Genomic DNA, 25,206 nt, shown 5'->3' on the forward strand with positions numbered 1-25,206 from the left:
GGCATGTCAGAGGCGGGGCTGGATCTTGCTCACTAGCCGGCTGCACTGGGCCAACCGTAGCTCGAGAGGCAGTAGTGCGGCAGGATGAGTGCAGACTCAGACCCCGTGGTTATCGTCTCGGCGGCGCGGACCATCATAGGTGAGCGGTCGGCGGACCCGGCATGGGGTTTGAGGCGCGAGCTCGGCCCGTCCCGGCCCGGTCGCGGGGACCCCCGGGACCTCCGGGACCCTCGGCACCCGGCACCTCGCGCCTTCCTTGGCCCGCCTGCCTTCCCCGCCCCCTCGTCGCGCGGTGAGGTCCACTCCACTCCGAGTGTTCTGATTGGATTCTTGGGTAGGGCCACTGCCCCTCCCGGCTCTCCCATTGGCTGGGGAGACCCCTGATTGGCCAGCCTCAGGAGACGCCACCTCGGCCCTGTGGCCTCAGGGGCGGGGCCACTGGGCGGTGGGTGCCGGGGCGTTGGGCAGAGGTCGCGTTAGTCAAAGGAGGATTACAGAGAATTGCCCAAATGTCCTTAGTGTTGTATAGATTTCAAAGGCCCTGGACTCGCGGGAGTGTGGACCCCTCTTGTTAGGAAAGCGTGGGCCGCGCCCATCCGCTCGGATTTGGGGAGTGGATGTGTAGGTTTCTCGCGGGTCCGCGGCTTCCCCGCACGGCCTGGGGGCCGCCTCCCCGGGGTTCGGCTGCTACAAGGCACCCACGCTCCTCTCTGTGCCCAGACGAGATGCGGTGGGCGCCTGCGCAGAGGGAAAGCACCGGGCCGCCGGTCCCCCGCCGCCCTGGGCGCGCTCTCCATCGCCCTCGCCTTCCCTTCTATTCTAGGCTCCTTCAATGGTGCCTTATCCACCGTTCCTGTCTATGACCTGGGCTCAACTGTCATCAGAGAGGTCCTGAAAAGGGCCGCTGTGGCTCCCGAAGAGGTATCAGAGGTCATATTTGGACACGTTTTGGCAGCAGGTAACTCCACAGTGACCCCAGCAGAGAGGTCAGGTTGTTGGAAGCAGCCCATTAACACTCCCCTCCCCCGACCCCCCACCAACACTCAGAAGCTTGTTTTCTTGCCTTACGGAGTTCCCTCTGTTGGAATACCTCCTGTCGCCCCTCTGTCAAGCCCCAACAGTAGCTTCTCTCCAGCTTAACACTAAGCGTCTTTAATATACTTTTCCTACATTATCCTAGATCACCGTCCTCCACTGCCTTTTCTTTCTTTAGAAGCAGGGTCAGCCTGACACATGGGAGAGTATGCAGGGCCTTCCGTATTTCCCTAAAGTGTCACACATTCAATAACAATGTATTGAGTTCCTCTGTGCCCTGCACTGTGCTAGGTGCTGGGGATAGAGCTCCAACACAGGTTAGTCCTTGCCCGCATAGGGCTCACTTTGGAGCCGGCAAGGTGTGTTGCTGCCAGACTGCCAGACGGGCGCATCACCCCTGGAGGGCTGGCGGAGGTGAATCGCCAGTGTCCCAGCTCACTCCTCATTCCCACTAGGTTCACAGACCCACGACCACTGACAATTCCTAATTAGTTATTCTTAACTAGTATCACGCTCACTCAGTAGCATAAATTCTAATTACCCCTAGTGATAGTTGGTCACGCTCAACTTACGGCCACCTTTTGTCCTTACCTTATCTGAGACCAGGCCCATTTTTCTGTGCATTTACTTCGTAGTTTTGTAGTTCCTCTTCCTAATTCTCCTTTCTCACCTTGTCCTTTTGGGCAGCCTTAAAGTCGAAGCACGCCACTTTCTCCTGACTCTCCAGGGCTTTAAAGCATATGAGTAACTTTACTGGTGGCCTAAAGGTGGCTGCCTTTGGGCCACTCCCTCCTTTCTTCTTCCCAGACCCACGACTTAGACTTACTCTGTTGCCATAGGGTCCTCCACTCCTGGTTTCTGTTTTCTCTTCCATATCTCACCTCACCTCACCTCTCACCTGTGTGGTATCTCCATACAATTGGAATAAAAATAACAGCTGTGTTTATTGAGGGCCTGCTAAGTGCTGGGCCTTTAAAAACCCCGTGTTTAGTGCTTTCATTAATCCTCTCAGGAAGTCTATTGGATCATATTCTCTCCATTTTACGAACGAGTAAATGAAAGTTTGAGAGATTGAGTAATTATCCAGGATCACAACCCACATCTGTCCTACCTCCTACGCAGGTACCCTCCAGGGTCATGTAACTAATGTTTACTGAGCACCTGCTGCACTCCAGGCACTGTTCTATCAGCGGGGATAAACAGTGTTCATATCAGATAGGAATCCTCAGTTTCATGGACCTCACTTTCTGCTAAATGCTAGACCATTAGTTAATTATGTTCAGCACTACTCTAAGTACCTGAAGATGGGGATTATGAATAAATACATAAAATTTTTATAAAGGAGTTATTTACTTAAATACAGATGTAATTCACTGTGGCTTAAAAAGCAGGAACCTTAAATAATATTAATGTCTTCTTTATTAACTAGTATCCTATGAATTTAATTCAGAGAACATTTATTTATTCATTTATTTATTTTTGGCTGCGTTGGGTCTTCGTTGCTGCGCGCGGACTTTCTCTAGTCACGGCGAGCGGGGGCTGCTCTTCGTTGCGGTGCGCGGGCTTCTCATTGCGATGCTTTCTCTTGTTGCGGAGCATGGGCTTAGTTGCTCCGTGGCATGTGGGATCTTCCCAGACCAGGGCTCAAACCCGTGTCCCCTGCACTGGCAGGCGGATTCTTAACCACTGCGCCACCAGGGAAGTCCCCGAGAACATTTTGATACTGTTTTTTAAATAACTTTTCCTGGGACTTCCCTGGTGGTCCAGTGGCTGAGACTCTGCACTCCCAATGCAGGGGGCCTGGGTTTGATCCCTGGTCAGGGAACTAGATCCCACATGCCGCAACTAAAGATCCCGCATACCATAACGAAGATCCCGCGTGCTGCAACTAAGACCCGGCACAGCCAAATAAATAAATAAATAAATATTTAAAAATAATAATAAGTTTTCCTGCGTCTATTTTCAATCTCAAACTTTAGGCTCCCAGCCTAATCCCAGATTAATAACACCGTGATGAATATAATCCCTAAATTTTTCTCAGTGACCCATCTGCTAGTTCTTTTCCAACAAACTCACTGAGGAGAGGTGTTCGGTATGGGTATACCTGAAATTTGCAATAGAGCGGCCACTGTATAAACACTGACCTGTTGATAACAGATAATGGTGACTGAAGATATTTGAAACTTTCCATTCCACCCGCTTCTCTGCCAACTTAAGTATGTGATGTATTTCTTCCCATTCCCTGAAGGAAGGGCCCACAGCTGAATTATAGAAAGGTATTGTTAGTTCTGATTTTGTACATATCTCGTTACGTAACCAGTTAATCATGGTGTGATGGATATTAAGCAAGGAAAGAAGTGCTTCTTAGCAGAGGTTTCCTCTTTTAAGTAACCCTCTTATCTGCCCAGGTGTCTTAAGCCATGATCAAGGAAGCAAATAACCGTAGTTAGAAACAGGAATAATGCCCAAGTCCTGCCCTCTGTTTATAAGGGAGTGTGTGCTTATTCAAGCCCTAGAGAAAGATCAGGAAGACAGTTCCTTCTTACAGTATTAATAACTTCTTTGTGGAGAAGAAAGCCTATGTTCATAAATTTTTTAATTTTTGGCACATGGCACGTGGGATCTTAGTTCCCCGACCAGGGATCGAACCTGCGCCCCCTGCATTGGAAGCGTGGAGTCTTAACCACTGGACCTCCAGGGAAGCCCCGAAAGCTTATATTAATAAAATATCTGTAGAACAGCACAAGATAATATGTATTGAAGGGTCAGACTGGGATGGGTGTGAGGTCCACACAGGTCTTTGCCTCTGCCGGGCACTTGGCTTGGCTTGGCTGGGAAGTGGCAAGAGACCCAGCTGTGGCAATCTCCTGATTTTGCATTCACTTCCATCCCAACATTTTATCCCTCTTTGATGGCTGGGAGGCCTCTCTGTTCCTTCCTCCAGGTTGTGGGCAGAATCCTGTTCGAAAAGCCAGTGTGGGTGCCGGAATCCCCTACTCTGTTCCAGCATGGAGCTGCCAAATGATCTGTGGGTCAGGCCTAAAAGCCGTGTGCCTTGCAGCCCAGTCCATAGTGGTAGGAGACTCCAGCATTGTGGTCGCAGGAGGCATGGAAAACATGAGCAAGGTAAGGCCTCTGAAGAGATGGCTCTCGCTGACCTCTCACTGATAAACTCTCGTCCACTGCCATAGCAGGGTAGACCAATGGTATCAGAGCTGGAACCAAACAGGGAACAAGTAGAAAACGCATTGAACCTTGATTCCTGCCTGATTATTAATTATTCTTCAAATTGGATGGGAAATCCAGGTTGAAGAAAAAGCCTATCAACCAGTGTGACTGGAACAGAATATATTTTTTTCTAAAATGTTACTAGGGCTTCCCTGGTGGCGCAGTGGTTGAGAATCTGCCTGCCAATGCAGGGGACACGGGTTCGAGCCCTGGTCCAGGAAGATCCCACATGCCACGGAGCAGCTAAGCCCGTGCACCACAACTACCAAGCCTGTGCTCTAGAGCCCGTGAGCCACAACTACAGAGCCCACGAGCCACAACTCCAGAGCCCGTGCGCCACAACTACTGAAGTCCACGCACTGCAACGGAGAGTAGCCCCCCACTCGCCGCAACTAGAGAAAGCCCGCACACAGCAGTGAAGACCCAATGTGGCCAAAAGTAAATAAATAAATTAAATAAATAAAATTAAGTGTTACTGAAGCGTATTTTCTGAATTAAACCTGTAACATTAGTCAGTTGATATACTTCGCTTTAAATTTCTTTCTCATTGTGAGTAAAAGTTGAAAACAGATGATGCCACTTACCTTCCTGCACAGGACGAGGAATATTCCAGGGACCACATTTCGTTGACCTTTGGTAAGTATAGAATATGGAAAAGAGGACCACTGAGTAGTGCCTTTCTCCAGCAGGCTTGCCAGGTGGGACTGGTTTCACCAAGTTCCATCCCTCAAATCGGCACAGTGGTGAAAAGGAAAAAATATATCCCCTAGCTTCCTGCAGGAGTTCAGGGTCTCACCTGGGGATCCCGCAGGCAGAGGTCGACTCAGCCCCACATTTGCGGAGGCTCTGGAGGAGGCAGGGTGAAAGTAGCAAACATAATCGGAGTGATTCTGATGGGACCGTAGTAATAGCTGTGCTTTTAAACACGCAGACGTAACAGCCCTTAGTCTTGGTATTATTCCCAGTTTACAGGTAAGGAAACTGAGGCCCAGAGCCTGGACTCCAATAGAGATCTTCTGACTCTTAAGTCTTTCCATTCTATGATAGCTGCTATCGAGTTGGTAGGAGTTAAGAGGATCCCCTACTGAGAAATCTCCCCCTATCAGTTAATTAAGCAACCTGATTATTCTCACTGTAGGCATTATGTGTCCCATCAAAATAAGTAACACATCGTTCCCATCACTTAAGCCCTTTGATGAGCTCTTCATTTAATAGGCAACTAGTTGCTTCTTTGGAAAGAATAAAGAGCTTTTTAAGGAAACAGGACACAGAATGCGTAGGTTTGTTTGACAGAAGACTGGAAATAGGTGGGGAGGAGAGCAATGGGTCTCCAGGAGTAGGAAGGGTGGAGTAGCCTGTTGATTCCAGGGGTCTTCAGGCCCTGGGCCCTGGGTGGGGAGGAACATGGACTGGAACAGGGGAGAAGGGTCACAAGGGGGACTAGGTGAAGACTGAGGAATCACTGGATAGCTGTTTTGGGTTTTTTTAAACATATTTATTTTTGGCTGCATTGGGTCTTCGTTGCTGTGCGCGGGCTTTCTCTAGTTGTGGCGAGCAGGGGCTACTTTTCGTTGAAGTGCATGGGCTTCTCATTGCAGTGGCTTCTCTTGTTGCAGAGCACGGGCTCTAGGCGTGCAGGCTTCAGTAGTTGGCACGCGGCCTCAGTAGTTGTGGCGCACGGGCTTAGTTGCTCCGTGGCATGTGGGATCTTCCTGGACCAGGGCTCGCACCTGTGTCCCCTGCATTGGCAGGTGGATTCTCAACCACTGCGCCACCAGGGAAGTCCCACTGGATAGTTCTGAGTGGGATCCTAAGGAGAGGACTAGTTACAGCCAAGCCTAATCTATTGTATTTGTTGTTTCCAGGCTCCTCACTTGGTTCACTTGAGGACAGGAGTCCGGATGGGGGATACACCACTAACTGACAGTATGCTCTGTGATGGGCTTATAGATGCATTTCACAACTATCATATGGGCATTACAGGTAAGGCAAACATGGCTGAAAACATACTAACCGTAAAAAGTTTAAAACGGATCCTATAATAATCGGCTTTGCAGGTGCTTTCCTCTTTCAGGGCAGGGACTGTGTCCTCAATCACTTTGTATCCCTGATGACAGGGATAGTTCCCATTTGATGAACCGAAGTGGGGACGTATTCCCTCTGTCCTTTGTGACTCCTTGATTGTCAGGGAACGTTAGTAGTGGGAGGGGCCTCAGAGTTCTTCTGGATCAAACTCTCACTTTACCATATGACAGAACAGAGCTCACAAATAGTGGCTTTGTGGCAAAGGCAACATCAGAGATAAACTAGTACTTCTGGTACCTAACTCTGTCCTTGTTGCACTACGCAGTCAGGTCTTCATCCGTCTAGAAGGCTCCTGTGGTCTAGGTGTACTGGCAAAGCAACTGGAAGATCAAAAGAACTCCTGTCTTTACTGCATATAAATGTAAAACTTAAGAACATTTTAAGTTTTGAGTTAAAGAAACCAACCCTGAGAGGTTAAGCATCTTGCTCAGATGCCTGGCAGCGGCTCTGGTTCTGTGAAAAGAATTCTTGTGAAAAAGATAAGGAGGGGAAGGGCGAGGTTCCAGGCAGAGGGAACAGTGTGTGTGAGTGCCTGGAAGGGAGGGAGGGCTTGGAGAGGCGGGGACAGTGAGAAGTTCAGGGCGTCTCTGCCCTGTGGGACTGACAGCCGCAGCAGGGATGGCTGGGCATTGCGGGCAACGTGTGCTGTACTAAGGCCTAACGCGTCAGTTTTTCGAAGTGCCACAGTCCAAGCTAACTGCCTCAACGTCACCGGAGATGGTCACGAAACATTTAGCTCCCCAGCCCTTTCCGAGGTGTCATGGACTGAATTGTGTTCTTCCAAAATTCCTATTCCCTAACCCCCAGGACCTCAGAATGTGACCTGTACTTGGAGGTGGGGCCTTTTAAGGGGTAATTAAGTTGAAATGAGGCTTTTAGCCTGGGCCCTAATTCAATCTGACTCGTATCCTTATCAAAAGAGGAAGAAATACCAGGGATGTGGGCACAGAAGACCATGTGAAGATATAGTGAGAAGGTTTCCAAGGAGAGGGCCCTCAGGAGAAAACAAGGCTGCCGGTGCCTTGATTTTGGGCGCCTACCCTCCTGAATTGTGGGAAAATAAATTTCTGTTGCTTAAAAAGAAAAGATAATGGCTCAGGCCATGATGTAGTAATTAGTAAAGACTAGACCTCCTACTATAAACAAGTATAAGACTAGTCAGAATATATCAACCGTTTTCAAACGGCCAACAATCATGCAAAACTGAACTTCTTGAAAGAAGGGAAAGACCCACTATAACTAGATTTCTACCCGGGGCTGCTTTCCTAACTTTTTATCTGGGGAAAAGTGGCTTCAAAGAACTGGAGAGGTAGAGATCAGAGTCTGGGGCTGCTCAGATGGCTAGGTTTGTGGGGCAGAGCACTGGAGAGAAGAGGAGGAGCTCCAGAAATCTGCTAAGGGTCCCCTTAAGGCTTTGGCCAAATGTTTAGCTATGGATGTTCAGGGCAACGCTCTACAAGGCCTAGTAGAAGCAGCTTCTAGGAAAATGAATGGAGATTTTTTTTTTTTTGGCTGCTCAATGTGGCATGCAGGATCTTAGTTCACCGACCAGGGATTGAACCCATGCCCCCTGCAGTGGAAGCCTGGAGTCTTAACCACTGGACCACCAGGGAAGTCCCTGAATGGAGATTTTAGATTGCTGGGGGACACAGAAGTTTTGACCAACAACAGTAGAGACTTTACTGAACCCACTGGACACTCCACTGACATCTAAGAAAGGCCACAGTTTAGGGTAGGGCCCAGGGTAAGGGCTACTCTAGACCCAAACTAATTATCTTAGAAACAAATTTCAAACAAGTTTCTGTTGCGCTTCACAGATACTGTGTTTTTACAGATTGAACGTCTGTGGCCACCCTGTGTCAAGCAATTCTGTCAGTGCCATTTTTCCAACAGCATTTGCTCACCGCAGGTCTCTGGGTCACATTTTGGTAATTTTTGCAATATTTCAACTTTTTCATTTTTATATTTGTTATGGTGATATGAAAAGCCTGGACCTAGAATACCCAAAACAATTTTGACAAAGCAGGAAACAGAAAGATCTTTGATCTTTGATGTTACTGCTAGAACTTGCTGAAGGCTCAGATGATGGTTAGCATTTTTTAGCAATAAGGTATTTTTTAATTAAGTTACGTACACTGTTTTTGAAGATATAGTGCTATTGCACACATAATGCACTACACTAACTTTACAGTGTAGAAATATGGTGGATGCTACTCTAATCAAGTGAGCAAAGCTAGCATCACCTGAGATAAACTCCCACTTGCATCCTGATAAGATTTAGTGAGGGACTTCCCTCGTGGTGCAGTGGTTAAGAATCCCCCTGCCAATGCAGGGGACATGGGTTCGAGCCCTGGTCCGGGAAGATCCCACATGCCACGGAGCAACTAAGCCCGTGCGCCACAACTACTGAGCTTGTGCTCTAGAACCCGTGAGCCACAACTACTGAGCCCTCATGCCATAACTACTGAAGCCCGTGTGCCTAGCCTGTGCGCTGCAACAAAGAGAGGCCACCACAGTTAGAAGCCCGTGGATCCCAATGAAGAGTAGCCCCCGCTCGCCGCAACTAGAGAAAGCCCGCGCGCAGCAACGAAGACCCAACACAGCCATAAATAAATAAATAAATGATTCAGTGAGAAGATAGTATATAATCATCATTCAGTGCTTTCACACATAATCTAATCTTGAGGAAACATGAGTCAAACAAACCCAAATTGATGACATCTGACAAAAGAACTGGCCCCTGCCCTTCAGAAATATCAAGGTTAAGAAACACAGAGACAGGGACTTCCCTGGTGGTCCAGTGGTTGGGACTCCTCGCTTCCAGTGCGGGGTGCGGGTTCCATCCCTGGTGGGGGAACTAAGATTCCCACATGCTGCGTGGCCAAAAAAAATAATAATAAAAATAAAAACATGGTTTCCTAGAACTACTGAGCCTCACATAGCACATCATAAACTTTAAAAAAAAAAACACACAGGGCTTCCCTGGTGGCGCAGTGGTTGGGAGTCCACCTGCCGATGCAGGGGACGCGGGTTCGTGCCCTGGTCCGGGAGGATCCCACATGCCGTGGAGCGGCTGGGCCCGTGAGCCATGGCCGCTGAGCCTGCGCGTCCGGAGCCTGTGCTCCTCAACGGGAGAGGCCACGGCAGTGAGAGACCCACATACCACACACACACACACACAAAAAAAATCACAAAGATAGTCTAAGGTGTTCCAAATAAAAAGAAACTAAGAGATGGACAGTGAAATGCAGTGCGTGATCCTGGATTGGATGTTACTGGACTGAACAAATAAATTAGCTCTAAAGGGCATCATTGGGTCAATAGGTGAAACTTGAATATGGACTAAGAATTAGATAATAGTATTTTATCACTGTTAAATTTCCTCATTTTGGTAGCTGTGGTTGTGTAAGAAAATGGCCTTTGTGGGGGGAAAATATACAGTGAAATTAAAATTTAGAGATATAGGGGCATGGTGTCTACAACTTTCCATCAAATGGTTCAGAGAGAATGATAAAGCAAATGGGGCAAAAAATATGAACAATTGGTGAAGCCACATAAATGAAATTTCCGAAAGTTATTTTATAGAAAGGAAAAGAGAAGGAAGGAAGCAAAGAAAGGAAATGGCTTCTTAAGAATCACTGCAACGTTTCCACATTCAGTGGGAGGCAAGACTGCCGCAGAGCACTGTCTCAGTCCACCAGCGAGCCTGCCATTGTTGGGCCTCAGTGCTTGTTTAAAGGTGAAAAACTTGAGCTACCAAAAGCCAGTTCCTAAAAATGTTTGGTTTTTGCTTTATTTTTTTTCTTTCACAGCTGAAAATGTAGCCAACAAATGGCAAGTGAGTAGAGAAGATCAGGACAAGGTTGCAGTTGTGTCCCAGAACAGGACAGAAAGCGCACAGAAAGCTGGCCATTTTGACAAAGAGATTGTACCGGTTTTTGTATCTTCTAAAAAAGGTGGGTGTGTAAGTCATAAAGGTGTTTTTATATATATAAATTTACTTACTTATATTTTTGGCTATGTTGGGTCTTTGTTGCTGTGCACGGGCTTTCTCTAGTTGCGGCGATCGGGGGCTACTCTTTGTTGCGGTGCGCAGGCTTCTCATTGTGGTGGCTTCTCTCATTGTGGAGCACGGGCTCTAGGCACGCGGGCTTCAGTAGTTGTGGCTCGCAGTCTCTAGACCACAGCCTCAGTAGTTGCGGCAGGCGAACTTCAGTAGTTGTGGCACATGGGCTCAGTAGTCATCGCTCACGGGCTCTAGAGCTCGGGCTCAGTAGTTGTGGCGCACAGGTTTAGTTGCTCCGTGGCATGTGGGATCTTCCCGGACCAGGGCTCGAACCCGTGTTTCCTGCATTGGCAGGGGGATTCTTAACCACTGCGCCACCAGGGAAGCCCAGTCATAATGGTTTAAACATCAACGGGGCTATTTATAAGTAAATTATTAATATTCAAAAGAATAACATATAGGAATGTTTATACATCGTGTCTCAGTTGTCTTTCAGGTTGCAAAGATATATTCAGGATAGATCTGAATGTGAGGTAGGGAAGGAGACATGGGAGGCTGTGGCAGCATCCAGACACTTTTCGCCCAGGGTCTCCACATGGCTGTGTAGATGGAGCGTTTTAGGAGAAATTGGAGAAAGCAGCCGACCTTTCTATGCCTACAGGCTCAATCTCCTCCGAAGCAAATGTCCATTACTTCCTGTTGCTTCTGTGTTTCATATTTGAGGGTGGATCTTCTGGGGTCACTTAGCTATTCTCTAATATGGAACGCTCTAGTCAAGTTCTGTTACTGATGACTGACATCGATTATGCCCAGCCTTTATGAGACTGGCTTTGACAACCTAGATCCAGTCAGTTGTAACCAGCCAAGACCTATATACCCCAAATCTTAGCAACCTTTTAAGCAAAGAAGTCCCTGTAACTGCCTTCCTCAGAAAGGGCTGTCTGGATATGGAAAACATGTCTTTACAGTAATTTGTACTAGTGTGTACTTTCCTATTGGAATAAAAGTATTTTATAATAAACCTTTTCTTCCAAATGTGAATCCTTCTGTATCATGTCTGAGGAACTGTACTGATCTTGGGTAACGATTTTCCCTTTTCTCAGGTCTTACTGAAGTTAAAACAGATGAGTTTCCTCGCCATGGGAGCAACATGGAAGCCATGTCTAAGCTAAAGCCTTGCTTCCTTACAGATGGAACAGGAACCGTCACCCCAGCTAATGCTTCAGGTTAGATTTTCTGAAGGGCAGTTGTGGGAGTATTATCTTCTGCTACGTCTACTAAGTTAATACCTTTTTAATTTCATTTCATCAATTATTTATATACAAATTACTCTAAAACCTTGTTTTCGTTGCTTTAGGAGAAATTGTAGTTTTGATCATCTGTTTCTTCATATTTAGATTTATGACTTAACCTGTACGACATACTGAAAAATGGATTTGGTTTCCTTGCAGTATCCTAACGAGACACACCAAGTGAAAAAGCAAATTAGGGAACTCCCGATTTTATCTACCACCTCTGTCCTTTTCCAAAACCCGGAACTCCCATTACCTCCTATGAGGTCTGGGCTATTTCTTCCATTTCTTTTCATTAATCTCCCCTCCCCCACTGCTTTAATCTTTCTGCTCTTTATCCCACTGGAATGTTCTGTGGTCTGTTATATCATCTTGTCAAAAGGTATTAACTTAACCCATGTCTTCAGGTGTTGGAGAAAGTAGACACAGGTATGTAACTTAGTGAGCACTGTTTTGGAAATTAAGACATTCATATTTTACAGGAATAAATGATGGTGCTGCAGCTGTGGTTCTTATGAGGAAGTCAGAAGCTGATAACCGTGGGCTTACATCCCTAGCACAGATAGTTTCCTGGTCACAAGCAGGTGTGGAGCCTTCCATTATGGGAATAGGACCAATTCCAGCAATAAAGCAAGCTGTGAGTTTAATTTCCAATGTTAGCACCTGTCCTTTTTGTTGCTAAAGCCTCTTTGGGACCAGACCAGTAACTTGTAAATGCTTATTAACTTCTACCTCCTTCAAACCTTCGCTCAGATCCTTCCCACTCCAAAATGCCGAGACTGAGCTTGATTTTATTTTCATATTTATTCCTATCAGGCTTCACTTGCATTGTCTCAAAAGGAGACCTCCTTCCATTAGCCTTAACTGAGCTTATTCACTTAATTACATCTATAGTGTTCTTTCCCTTCCGCGAAGAGCAGCCCGCATTTGGCTCATCTGCTTTATAGGGCAACTAGTTCTGCTCTATGACCTGACGGCCACGTGTTAAGCGGTTCAAATTTGAAGACAGTATAGAATTTCCAAGGGGTTTTATCCTTAAACCTTTTAGAATTGGTGTCACCAAGGCAAAATGTGTTATCACCTTGAACTCAAAGTGGCATTTTCAAGAGATCCTTCAATATCATACAGTATGTTCTGCTTCTACACCTACAACGAAGAATGGTTCCACTTGAGATTTTAGCTCTCTCTTCCATTAACCTTTCCTTTAGGTTGCAAAAGCAGGTTGGTCGCTGGAGGATGTTGACGTATTTGAAATCAATGAAGCCTTTGCAGCCGTGTCTGTTGCAATAGCTAAAGAACTTGGATTAAACCCAGAGAAGGTAAACCTGAGCACGCAGTCCTGACGAGAGCTTGCAAATGAACATTCACAATGCGATCTTAACACTGTAAACAGCAAAACACAGGATGTGTCCCAGGTACTGGCCATACAGTAAGGGGTGGGTGCTAGGTAAGTTCCTGATGGACTTGGGAGTTCACTTATTTTATTGCTTCCTAAGGCAAAAAAACTTGTGTGCATTAGTTCACTTCCCACAGGAAGAGGGTATTTTCAGTCTTAAACTAAGGTAGTCAGAATGGATGTCACAAGGGTACAAATCACTTCCTAAGCAACTTGAACTAAAAACTGAATTTGAAAGGGTAGTTAACTGGTATGACATTAAGAGGAAAAAGACAAGTCTGGGATTCTAACTTTATGTCCAGAGAAAAATAAATGATACAAATCTTATGTACCCCTTAGGTCAACACTGAAGGAGGAGCTATAGCCCTGGGCCATCCTCTTGGAGCATCTGGCTGCCGGATTCTCGTTACCCTGTTGCACACGATGGAGCGCAAGGGTGGACATCGTGGGGTTGCTGCCCTGTGCATTGGGGGTGGGATGGGAATAGCAATGTGTGTTCTGAGAGGATGAAACTGCTTAACCATTAATTATGCTTAAACTAAACGTGAACCTCGTTTCTTTTTAAACTAATAAAATACTAAGTTAGTGAAATCAGAGGACCAAAGTGAGGATGGAAACTATCTCCCACTTCATAAGAATCCCAAGACTTGACAGCTTTTTGCACTTTAATGTGTAATACTCGAGGTACAACAAGATAAATGCATCTAACATTGTCATAAATAAAAGACATCAGTCATCAAGGGCTCCAGAGTGAACAGCATCTTCGTAACCTCCATGCTTATCATCTTTGCTTTCTGGGTGTAATTTAATAAGATCATCAATTCGAAGAATGGTAATTGCAGCTTCAGTTGCAAATTTCAAACTTTTAACTTTAACTATGGTTGGTTCAAACACCCCTGCTTGTTTGTTGTCTCGGGGTTTACCATTGACCAAGTCAAGACCAATCCTGCAATTTAGAAAAAAACCTATTAAATGGCCTCTTTCATAGTTCACACCCATCCTATTCCACTCCTTTAAAAGTTGACTAGGAGGACTTCCCTGGTGGTCCAGTGGTTAAGACTCCACATTCCCAATGCAGTGGGCCTGGGTTCAATCCCTGGCCAGGGAACTAGATCCCACACGCCACAAATAAGAGCCCGCCTGCTGCAACTGAAGATCCTATACGTCGCAACTAAGCGCAGCCAAATAAATATTTAATATTTACTAGGCGCAGCCAAATAAATATTTAAAAAGTTGACTAGGTGGTAGTCTCATTAGTGCCAGCTATTCCATTCAAATGTTAACCTTGGGAAACGCTGGGACCTTACAGTAGATCCCTATAAGTCTAAAGTAATTGATTATGGATAAACAAATTCAGCACTGAAAGAGGTGTAGAAAGCCTCGATGGTAGTAAAGAAATTGTTTCTAAACATCATTTAATATCTTAAAAGGAGGTTGCTTAAAAACAGGTATGGACCACCCAAAAATAATTTCCTCTCTGGAACCTTCCTACTGTAGGTAAATGACTCTACCCACAGCAGCAGGGAAAGGTGAGGAATCCGATCTGATAACTAAGACACACCAATGCTAATAATCACTAGTCATCATCCTTCGTGAGTTTAAAACAAAAACCAAACTACCATATGTGATATACAGATGACAATGAAAAATGTCAAGTATGCTTACCATTTGAGATTTTTGCGTTCTGGGTTAACTTGAGCCTCATTATGAAAAGCTCTTAATTTTGCAACCAGATCTATGGAGTCTTGGGCAGCATTAACGGCCAGAGTGTTGGGAATAACAAGAAGAGACCTTGCGAACTCGGCAATAGCGAGCTGCTCCCGGGAGCCCTGAGAACAAAGACAATGAGGTGTCTTCACAGAAGGAAGAAAATTAACACCCACAGCGGCAGCTAAGGTCGCAGAAGAGACGTATTCATGTGCACAAAGTGCCATGCCCTTCCAGAAATGAAAACGGGCTTCCAGATGCTCTTACCATGCTGGTTGCGTAGTTTTCGAGGTATATGGACAGGGCCGCCTCTACGGCGCCGCCACCAGGAACCACGGATTTCGACTCCAAAACTCTCTTCACCACACAAAGCGCATCATGTAAAGAGCGCTCCATCTCGTCACACATGAAATCGTTTGCGCCGCGTAAGATGACCGACGCAGAGGTACGAGCCTTAGTGCTATTTCAAAAACAGGGAAATTCTCAAATCAATGCTTTAATAAATCCGTGCAGAAATTCAATCTAAGTGCCTTCATTAAATCCTGCTTACACAGGACATTTAGACACAGAAGCAATGTCTAGACCATGGAGAAGAGATGAAATGGTTACTTCACCTCAATTTACAATGGCCCAACATTATTTTATCCCATGCGTATAACTGCTTATATCACTGACAGACTATATAGCAGCAAATAAATGGGAAGGTGACCTATTTTCACTCATTAATAAATAAAATCTGTAGAGCTTTATAATTTAGGAAGTAGCTCTTACTTTTTAATCAAGATCAGTTCATCATCGCAAATTCTCTCCTGTACCACCTCTTCTGCTTGTCCCAACATTGAAGCTTCAAAAGTTTCTTCACCTTCCAAATTGGCCAGGGTCGACAGAATAGTTGCTATTAAAGTAATTACAAAGATCTGTAAACACTGTTCTTTCATGAGTATTTTCAAATCCTGCCTTAGATTCAGACACATGTATTTATGATAGAGGTGTCATATAAAGGTAAGGTTAAGGTTTACAGTTAAGCATCAGGCAACCAACTGTCCTTTTATCCTAAGATGGAACCATGTCACTGAGGTGGAGCAAGTAAAAGAACTTGCCCAGTTACATAAAAACACGCCTCTATACACATATCTGTAGCACAAAGCATTAAAGGAGTAAAAAGTAAAAACTGTTACGTTTCTGGAGCTGCTTATTGTTAACATCCAATGTAAAGGGACACGGTCCTGGGTAGTAACAGTATCCGAGAGCCGGCAGGAGACTCACCGCCGGAAGCTTTAGCAACGCGTTTAAGGTCCCTTTTTAAAACTCTGCGAACTGCCATAGCACCAGTCTCCACAAAATACTTCAGACACATGTCGTCAATTCCACCAGTGGTTAGAATAACATTGGCACCAGTTGCCAGGATCTTCTGGATTCGCTCCTTGGTGATATCTGACTCTCTACAAAGACAAGTATTTGAGTAGTAACCTAAAGTTATCTGCTGTGTTTGTTATGTTAAATACAGCTCGAACTTCCATTAAGTATTTTTCACAAAATAATTGCAGATTAAATTATATTAACTAGGGACTTCCCTGGTGGCACAGTGGTTAAGAATCCACTTGCCAATGCAGGGGACACGGGTTCGAGCCCTGGTCTGGGAAGATCCCATATGCTGTGGAGCAACTAAGCCTGTGCGCCACAACTACTGAGCCTGCGCTCTAGAGCCCGCAAGCCGCAACTACTGAAGCCTGTGCACCTAGAGCCCGCGCTCTGCAACAAGAGAAGCCACCACAATAAGAAGCCCCCGCTTGCCGCAACTAGAGAAAGCCCGCGCACAGCAACAAAGACCCAATGCAGCCAAAAAAAAAAAATTTATTCTCTCCCTTCTATGACCAGAATTTAAATCGGTCCAATTTACAGAAAAGGGATTAAAAACTACCAGTTAGCTCTCCCCCACCCCAATTTGAGCTCTTAACCAAGAACTGTGGTTAGAAAGGAAGCAGCATCCCTGCCTTCAAAGATCTGGGACAACCAAACTCCAGGGCTAATGTTACTCAGTGCAGTACAGAGACTACAAGTGCATGAGAGCCATGCATCCAGCCTGGCGGGTGGGACAAGGAAAGCTAAAGGTCTGGAGTTAATACAGGGGTCCAGAGTTGAAACTGCAGGTGGGATCAAAAAGTGAAGAACCTTGTAGGTTCTTGTTAGTCTTGTAGGGATGTTAGTGTGAACTGAGAAGGTGTTTAATATTTTTAAGTGAAAGTAACGTTATCAATCTGTGTTTTCAAAAGATGAAGGAATGACGACAACAAGGTGATAACTGGAGGTGAATCTATCTGAGAATAGATGGCCTGAGCAGATAAGTCAAAGTTTATGGCTTGGGTAACTGGGAGGTTCAGCCACTGACTCCTGGAGTGAAATAAATGCTAAAAGGTTGGGCTGCAAGATGACAGAGTTCCTGTTTCAACAAGATGAGTCTGAAGCCCCTGGGATACTCAGGTGAAACTGGCAGAAGGAAATGGAAATCCCAAACTATGGGAAACATACACAGATTTGAAAAATAGCCAATACAGAGACAGCTGAGGCCATTTTACTCATTCAAAGAATAGTAGATGAGATCAAAGGATCTTAATGAAATGAGTTAAAGGTGAACCTCAAAATAAAACTCTGTATATACACTAAACAAATACTGCACGTCAAACATGATACTAAGGATGGGGGCTACAAAGCAAAGGAAATGATTCAGCCTCTACCTTCACAGAGCTTACAATTGCAGACACAGAAATATAGTTAGAAACTGTGCTTAAGCCCCAGGAAGACAAAGTATAGGAGCTCACAGCAGAGAATAATTCAGATTGAGGGGGAAAGAAAAGCTTCTTTGAGAGATTTATCAACTAAAAAATAAACTAAAAAATTAACCAGTCAAAACAAGTAGGCACGGGCTTCCCTGGTGGCGCAGTGGTTGAGAGTCCGCCTGCCGATGCAGGGGACACGGGTTCGTGCCCCAGTCCGGGAAGATCCCACATGTTGCGGAGCGGCTGGGCCCGTGAACCATGGCCGCTGAGCCTGCACATCCGGAGCCTGTGCTCCACAACGGGAGAGGCCACAACAGTGAGGCCCGCGTACCACAAAAACGAAAACAAAAACAAAAACAAGTAGGCACAGAATATATTTTGGGCAGACGAAGGAAAACTCTTAGGGGCCTGCGGAAGTAGAACTTTGGTGGATTCTAGTTTCAGCCGTGCTAGAGCACAATAAAAAGAGTTATATAAGGAATTTAAAAACCTATCCTAGAGCTTCCTTGGTGGCGCAGTGGTGAGTCCGCCTGCCGATGCAGGGCACACAGGTTCGTGCCCTGGTCCGGGAAGATCCCACATGCCGCGGAGCGGCTGGGCCCGTGAGCCATGGCCGCTGAGCCTGCGCGTCTGGAGCCTGTGCTCTGCAGCAGGAGAGGCCACAACAGTGAGAGGCCCGCGTACCGCCAAAAAAAAAAAAAAAAAAAACACAAAACCTATCCTAGAGTGAAGGGGAAGCCTCCAAAAGGTTCTGGCCTTGCAAGCAATGAGATCCACTTGGCTGCTGTGAGAAGAATAGCCTGGGCGGGAACAAGACTGAAACCAAGATGACCAGCTTGGGTGCCTCTCCAATAGTCTGGGCAAGAAAATGGAAATGGAAAAGTAGGTGAATTTGAGATTTAATTTATAGATAGAAATCAAGTGGTCTTGATGACAGATTAGAAAGAGAAAGAGTATTAAGTAAAAAGGAGTTACAGACATTTCTCAGTCTTCTGCCTGAATAGAGGGGTCCCTAACGAAAATGGCAAAGAGCAGATTTGGGGGTATCATCACAAGTTCAATTTTAGACATAATGACTTTGAGATGCTTAAGAAGCATTGAATCAATTAAAGCTCAGAGAAATAGATTTGGGAGTCTCCAGCACAGAGACGCTGGCCACGCAGGCACAGGAATAGATGAGGTAGTATCACAAAACTGCTCTATCCTCGTAAAGTCTTTCAAGCAGTCAAAGGCTTGATAAAGGTCAAGTGGAAATTGAACATGTCTAATGAATTTCACAGCCGTGATCACTAGTGACCTGAGCAAGCGGTCCTCCAGTGGAGAACACAGTTGAAAAGGGTATGAGAAATAGAACACCAGGAAGGTTTTTGTGTAAATCACTCGTGACATCTGGCTGTGAAGAACTGAGGAAGGACAGAGTAATTGGAACACGTGGGGGCACAAGAGGCTTTTATTTAGGGATAAGAGAGGTACAAGTGGAATCCAGAAAGGAACGAACAGTAGAATTAGCAGTTGAAGATGCAGTTGAGAAAGAATAATAGAGGAAGCAAGACTCTAAAAGCAGAAGGCAACAGGCTCTGAATACTTATTCTGGAGGGTCTGACCTCTGATGGAAAGAATACACATGCAGATAGTTAAGAGTACATCTTGGGACTTCCCTGGTGGTCCAGCAATTAAGACTTCATGCTTCCACAGCAGGGGATGCGATCCCTGGTTGGGGAACTAAGATCCCGTGTGCCGCATGGTTCGGCCAAAAAACAAAGGAAAAAAAAGGGAGTACCTCTTCCCGACTAGCTCTCTAGCATGCCAGTCAATAGATATGGACGTATGAACTACCTGGTACCTGGCAGAATCAACACTATACTGTTTGGTTCTTGTACCACTTGAGGAAACACATTCCTGGATGTGTCTTCAAGCCTTAATATCAATATACTCATAAAACCAAAATTCCACAGAATGTTGACTTTCATGTATCACTCAAATCTCTCTTAAATCATCACCATGTTTTCTAATTCTCCAAGCAGTTTGGGTAAAATATAGTTTGACTTCAGTTAAAACTTTGGTTAAAAACGTTAATATTTAAAGTCCTCCAAGACACTCACTTGAAAACAAAAAAACTACTCGCCTAATCATCATACCCTGCTACCTATTAAACCCACCACTCATTCTTTTTAGTTTACTGTCACCTGCTCTAAAAAAGGGTACTTTACAAACATCCCCTGTCCAAGGTCAAAAATGAATCTCTCAACATACCTCTGTCTAATCTGGTCCAGTTTTTCAGGGTCTGTAATAACCACTTGTACACCAAGCTTCATTTTTGTTTTCTGCAGGCTGAAGTCAAGGCAAGCAATTTTTGCATTCACTATTCTCTTGGGCATGCCTAAAATTGAACATTAACGTTAAGTACCTTTACAGTAACTATAACATTGTTATCTTTTATAAAACACACCTATCCTTAGAGATCTGCAGAGATTTTAAATTGTTGTATGTAAACGAATTTAGCTTTTATTACTTTTACCCTTAGAAACAAACACTTAAATGGCATTAAACACACGTGTTTTCTTTTAATTTGCATTTTTCTTAAGTTATATGTAATTAAATTACAAAAGAGGAATTGGCAACATTATGGACCATTTCCTTTTTCTCTGGGCTTCACTAAAGAACAGTAAATGCACATCCTGGATAGTTCACCTGAAAATGTAGTTACACAGTCCACAAACAGCTAACTTTATCCTTTAGTATTCTCGTTACACGACCAAATCAAACCATAGCCCTTACCCTGGGATCCCACCACACAGTTGAGTGCATAGCCATTGATGAGCATACTCTCCATCTGACTTCTCCCATGGGCTTTCAGAATATTAATGGAATTGACTGGATAGCGAGGCTGGCCTCTGACATCCGTGTATTTAACAGCAAGTACAGCGTCTACCACCATATTAGCAAAGAAATCTCCACTTCTAAGCCAACAGTTAAGGAGAACAACAGACTCGGGATGGACAGCGGGTGCACATGAAAATCAAGGGTAATTCAAAGGCACTTCCTTTTAGCAATCTCATCAAAGAAACAACCATTATATACGCCACCAAAATGTTAGAGTACTATTTATCACTATCTGCATACTACTTTTACACATACTTTGTATTACTTTTCCCCCTAGAAAAGGAGGGAACAGGCAATTTCCATACAGCACCATCTGGCAGAAAAACTAACACAGCGCCTTACTTTTAAAAAAGCCTACACTTTACTGGACCATCACAAGGATACATTCCAATGATTTTGGAAGACATCGATGTCTTAGCAGCATTGATCAGGCAATCCTTTCCAAGTTCATCAGTGTTAATAATTAGATTCTCACTGATATAACGCACTGCTTCCCTGTTTGAAGTGTGGGGAAGAAAACAAATTCACTACTCAAAATTTTTGCTTTATCATTGTGTCAGGATGTCAGAGGCATCAATTTTCTGTTCAGCCATTTCATATAGGAGGAGGACACAAATAATCCTCCCTCTTCAGATCACGGCAATTTTAATCTATCCCATAAGCATAGCCACTAAATCTATTATTAGAAGATAACGTGGTAGTCAAATGGGAAGAAAAGGATACTGGCCCAACTTCCTACTTCAAATATTTACTTAAATGCTAAAATACGACTTTTTCAAAGTAAGATTTAGTCATTAATTGAAACATTTAAAGAACAGACTGTTGGCAACTATTACATTAAATAATATATAAAATTTTCTCTGAATGTAAACAATCTTACTTGCAAGCAAGTCGATAGCCACTAATAACTGACGTGGGATGAATTTTCTGTTTGACAAGTTCATCTGCATTTTTTAGAAGTTCTGCTGCAATAATAACCTGCAGAGAAAACATCCATTACTCTCACAATAGCCTGACATTCATTACGTGCAACACATATGTACAAACAACACTAACACGCATCAGATATTAAGAACCAGAATGGTAACAGTGGTGAAATACATAACTGCTTATTAGAAACCAGAAAAAGACACCCCTACACGGTATTGTATACGCAAATAGCTAAAGCCAGGTAAAAGTCAGTACAACAATAGGAGACACATCCATTACTCTTCAAGATGAAGTGCTCAACATAAGCTAAATGAAGAGCCTGACCACTCAGATTATCTGTACTATTTATTTATTTATTTGGCTGTGCACGGCTTGCAGGATATTAGTTCCCCAACCAGGGATTGAACCCAGGCCCTCGGCAGTGAAAGTGCGGAGTCCTAACCACTGAACCGCCAGGGAATTCTTGATCTGTACTATTTTACGTTATTATTTTAAAAATCATCCTTCTAAGTACACCAAAAATTATTTTTTAATTTAAAAAAACTTTGAAAAAATTTAGTCTGCATCTTTTGGGGGAAATTATAGTTATACTTTAAAAACTATGTTATCATAAACAAGTTACTTAACAAAGACCATTACCATTATTTTAGAAGAGATAGATTTCATTCTTCCATGGCTTAAAGTTTAATCTAGAAACAACCATCTTCTACCACAAACCACTGCTTGTTTCTTTACAGCAAATTATTATTTGCTCCTCACCAAATAATAGTGTTTCTACTACATCAGGGTGCTGGGTGATCTTCAAGGAATTTAAATCATGTTACTGATCGTGTTTACAAACTTTCTCAAACTCCCATTTGAACTTATGAGATCACTTGTTAGCCTTTAAAATATAAAAACATGTTGTTTTTAAAAAACTGGTAAGGTTTTAGGAATTCCTGGGCCTCAGGCTGTGAGGGGAGGAGAAAAAAAAGACACTTTTTTTTCCTTTAAAAAGAAACCATTAAAAAAAATTCTGCGTGATGCATGAATAATAGCTAAGAAAAAATTCGTAAAACTCGCAAAAACATTTAAAGTGAGGATTATATTAAATTATCTCTTAAGTTTCTTTTCTACTTGAATTGTACAAACTAGCTATAACCACAAGTCTTCAAATTTTGTTTCTGAACCACTACCCCCAAAACAAATGACTTACCTCTGGCTTCACTTTCTCAAAGTTTGATTTTAAAAGGTATACTAGTATTTAGCCATTAGTCCATTAGTCTTTACCTACCACGGAGGTAGTTCCGTCTCCCACTTCTTTGTCTTGCAGGTCAGCAAGCTCGCAAAGAACTCTGGCTGCAGGGTGTTCCACCTCCAGTAACTTCAGGATGGTCGCACCATCATTAGTAATGGTTACATCCTAAGAAATTTCCCGGGAAAGAAAAACTGACATAATCACCCACAGAAACAGAATATCCCCTAAGTTAGAACAACCCCATTATGATACATTCACCTTCGGTATACCTTTCAACACTAGCATCCTGATAAAAACAAAGAATTTACAAAGCAAGGTGTTTATGAACCGTTTTTTTCCCTTAAAGTCACTAACACGATGTTTAGATATACTTACACCAATATCATCCACTAACATTTTATCCAAGCCAACTGGACCAAGAGAACTTTTCACAATATTGGCAATCGAAGCTGCAGCCATGACTGCAGAAATGAAAGAAAGAAATTAGAAAATCCTTGATTCCAAGGACAATCATTTCAGCCTAAAAGAAGTAAGTGACATGCAACAGCCTCTGAATTTTTCAAATCTACAAATCCGTCCCAATTTGAAAATTAGCTATTAAAAGTCTAATATGGGGAGGGGAGTGGCTAGTAACACAGAGTCTGAATTCAACAGCCAAGGGGACGCCAAGTGTTGTAGAGAGTACCCACTTTATTGTCTCATAAAATTAAAACATAATCTACTCTTCGACATTTCAGATTCTGCCACTCCACACAGAACAGAAATAGATACGTATCAGCCTTTTCCTTCAGACTCTGGCAGGTTTAAGAAAAAAAAAGTTCTATTAAAATTAACAAGACTTTGTGAATCAAAAAAGCGGTAATCCAAAGGTTCTGACTATACTTCAAATTTGTTCATGACAAAAATAGGAATCTATCAAATGACAGTACGAGGGACTGGCATTCGTGACTTCTGAAGTGTAAACCATCTCAACAATGCTTTAAGCGGTTAAAATCTACTAGATAAAATGTGTTTATCATTTAACATTCAACAAAAACTTCGTCAGCTAGCTTTGTTACAAAAAGTGGTCAGCGACAGGTGGGGTACGGACTGAATTGGCAGGGGGACCACGGGCAAGTCGTCTTGAAGAGTGGCTGATGGCCATTCGCCCCTCAGTAAAACGAGCCGTTAAAGCCAGTTCTTCCTGGTGAATGGCCCTAAAAGGAGACCCAGAGATTGCGGTGGACACCCTTCCTGATTAGCATCAAGACAAAAGGGCGCAGAGGCACCCGGCCCTCTGGGACTCGAGGCACGGCGGCACGTGTCGGTGCGCGGAGCCCGCCCTCCAGGTCGGGGCGCGCCTCGCCAGCCTCACGACCGCAGCATCCGGGCAGCTCTAGTTAAAACCGCGCTGCGCCCTCGGGAATGCCGCGCTCCGGGAAGAGGGCGCTGCCGCCCCGAAGCGCCGAGACCCGCCGCGGGTCGGAGACGCCGCCCGTGCCACCCGGGGGGCTCTTTCTGGGGAGAGAAGGGAAGGCGTGAGCACGGCAGCCACGGCCCCAGCGAGGCAGGGGAGGGTGGCGCACCGCCGCGGGCCCGCCGCAGGCCTCGCCCGCCCTTACCGTTCTGGGAGCGGATCGCCTCCCCAGTGCTGCGGTCCCCGAACACGGACAAGGGCCCCTCCATCTTCGCGGCAGGGCACACGTCGAGTTTCACTCACACCGCGGGCAGCAAGCGTCTTGTTCCTGGGCCGGGCGGCGGCCACAGCAGCGGCGACTGCGTGGAGCTGGCCTGCGCTACGCCGCGAGAGCTACTGGGAATTCCACTCCTCCCAGCTCCCTGGCCGGGCCGCGGGGCAGGGCGGGAAAGAAAAATGGGGAGGAGGGTGGAGAATCGTGAACGCGCAGGAAGTGAGGACCCTGAAGGGGGCGGATCCAGCACTTTCGCTCAATTAGAGTGCGAATGAGAAGGGCGCGAAGGTAGGAGGGCGGAAGTCAGTATCTCGGACCGCTGGAGGAAGAGGGCGCCGGGCCGAAGTTTTCCCTACTACGCACAAATTGCGCGTGCGCGTTTGCACATTCTAGTGCCTTCTAGAAAAGGTGGTCGGTAGGGCGGAGTTCTGTGACGGAACGGGGGGGGGCGGGGTAGAGCCGTGTAAGGTAGAGCCGGGGTTCTGAGCGAGTCTTACTTGGGGGTGTATAAATCGGCGTTCTTGTTTTACTTAAATGTATGAGCTAGCTAGGAGAGCACGCGACAAGTAGCAGGCTTTGTTCCCAGGCTCACGGGTATAAGCTTCATGGGTCATGTGGGAAAGCGACAACCACCCTTTCTGAAAACTGCATCTCGCGCTGCCCCGTCCTCCCAGAGCCCAAATGGCCTGTCCGTGTGTGTCTCCATGTGTGTGTGTGTGTCCGACAATGATCGGTCTATGCATTGCGACCCCAGGGCCCAAATGACGCAACGAAATGCAGGCAGTGTGTTGGACGCGGGACGCCCCCGATGAGCTCGGCCCGACTTAACGGACCGTGAACCAACCACCAAGCGCGTTGCTGCGAGGTGGTTGATTGAATCCGGCGCCTGCGTGCGCCCCAGCGTAAGCGCTGATTGGAAGAGCGGAGATGACGGATTGCCCTATCCGCCATTCAGCGGCG

At 45.2% G+C, this 25,206-nt stretch overlaps 2 protein-coding genes and 2 non-coding genes across 4 annotated transcripts; 1 reads left to right on the plus strand and 3 right to left on the minus strand.

The window, feature by feature from the left end:
• On the plus strand, positions 1-13,784 carry ACAT2 (acetyl-CoA acetyltransferase 2). The gene is made up of 9 exons (XM_030853013.2): positions 1-139; positions 824-958; positions 3,980-4,161; positions 6,129-6,246; positions 10,161-10,304; positions 11,458-11,580; positions 12,129-12,283; positions 12,855-12,965; positions 13,382-13,784. Exons 1-9 carry the CDS (start codon positions 85-87, stop codon positions 13,550-13,552), a joined length of 1,194 nt encoding a protein of 397 aa, XP_030708873.1. The 5' UTR covers positions 1-84; the 3' UTR covers positions 13,553-13,784.
• On the minus strand, positions 13,690-24,426 carry TCP1 (t-complex 1). The gene is made up of 12 exons (XM_030853012.2): positions 24,178-24,426; positions 22,952-23,037; positions 22,613-22,741; positions 21,290-21,387; positions 20,794-20,904; positions 20,305-20,486; positions 19,780-19,906; positions 16,016-16,191; positions 15,521-15,644; positions 15,017-15,209; positions 14,708-14,871; positions 13,690-13,988 (listed from the first exon to the last, which is right to left on the minus strand). The coding sequence occupies exons 1-12, from the start codon at positions 24,239-24,241 to the stop codon at positions 13,772-13,774; spliced, it is 1,671 nt and encodes a 556-aa protein (XP_030708872.2). The 5' UTR covers positions 24,242-24,426; the 3' UTR covers positions 13,690-13,771.
• LOC115851574 (small nucleolar RNA SNORA20) lies at positions 15,322-15,453 on the minus strand. Its single transcript, XR_004038851.1, has one exon. It is a non-coding gene; the product is annotated as a small nucleolar RNA SNORA20 (small nucleolar RNA).
• Positions 20,985-21,122, minus strand: LOC115851575 (small nucleolar RNA SNORA29). Its single transcript, XR_004038852.2, has one exon. It is a non-coding gene; the product is annotated as a small nucleolar RNA SNORA29 (small nucleolar RNA).
• Positions 24,427-25,206: the final 780 nt, after the last annotated feature.

Source organism: Globicephala melas, chromosome 14 (genome assembly GCF_963455315.2).
Source record: "Globicephala melas chromosome 14, mGloMel1.2, whole genome shotgun sequence".
In the NCBI taxonomy this organism is placed as follows: domain Eukaryota; kingdom Metazoa; phylum Chordata; class Mammalia; order Artiodactyla; family Delphinidae; genus Globicephala; species Globicephala melas.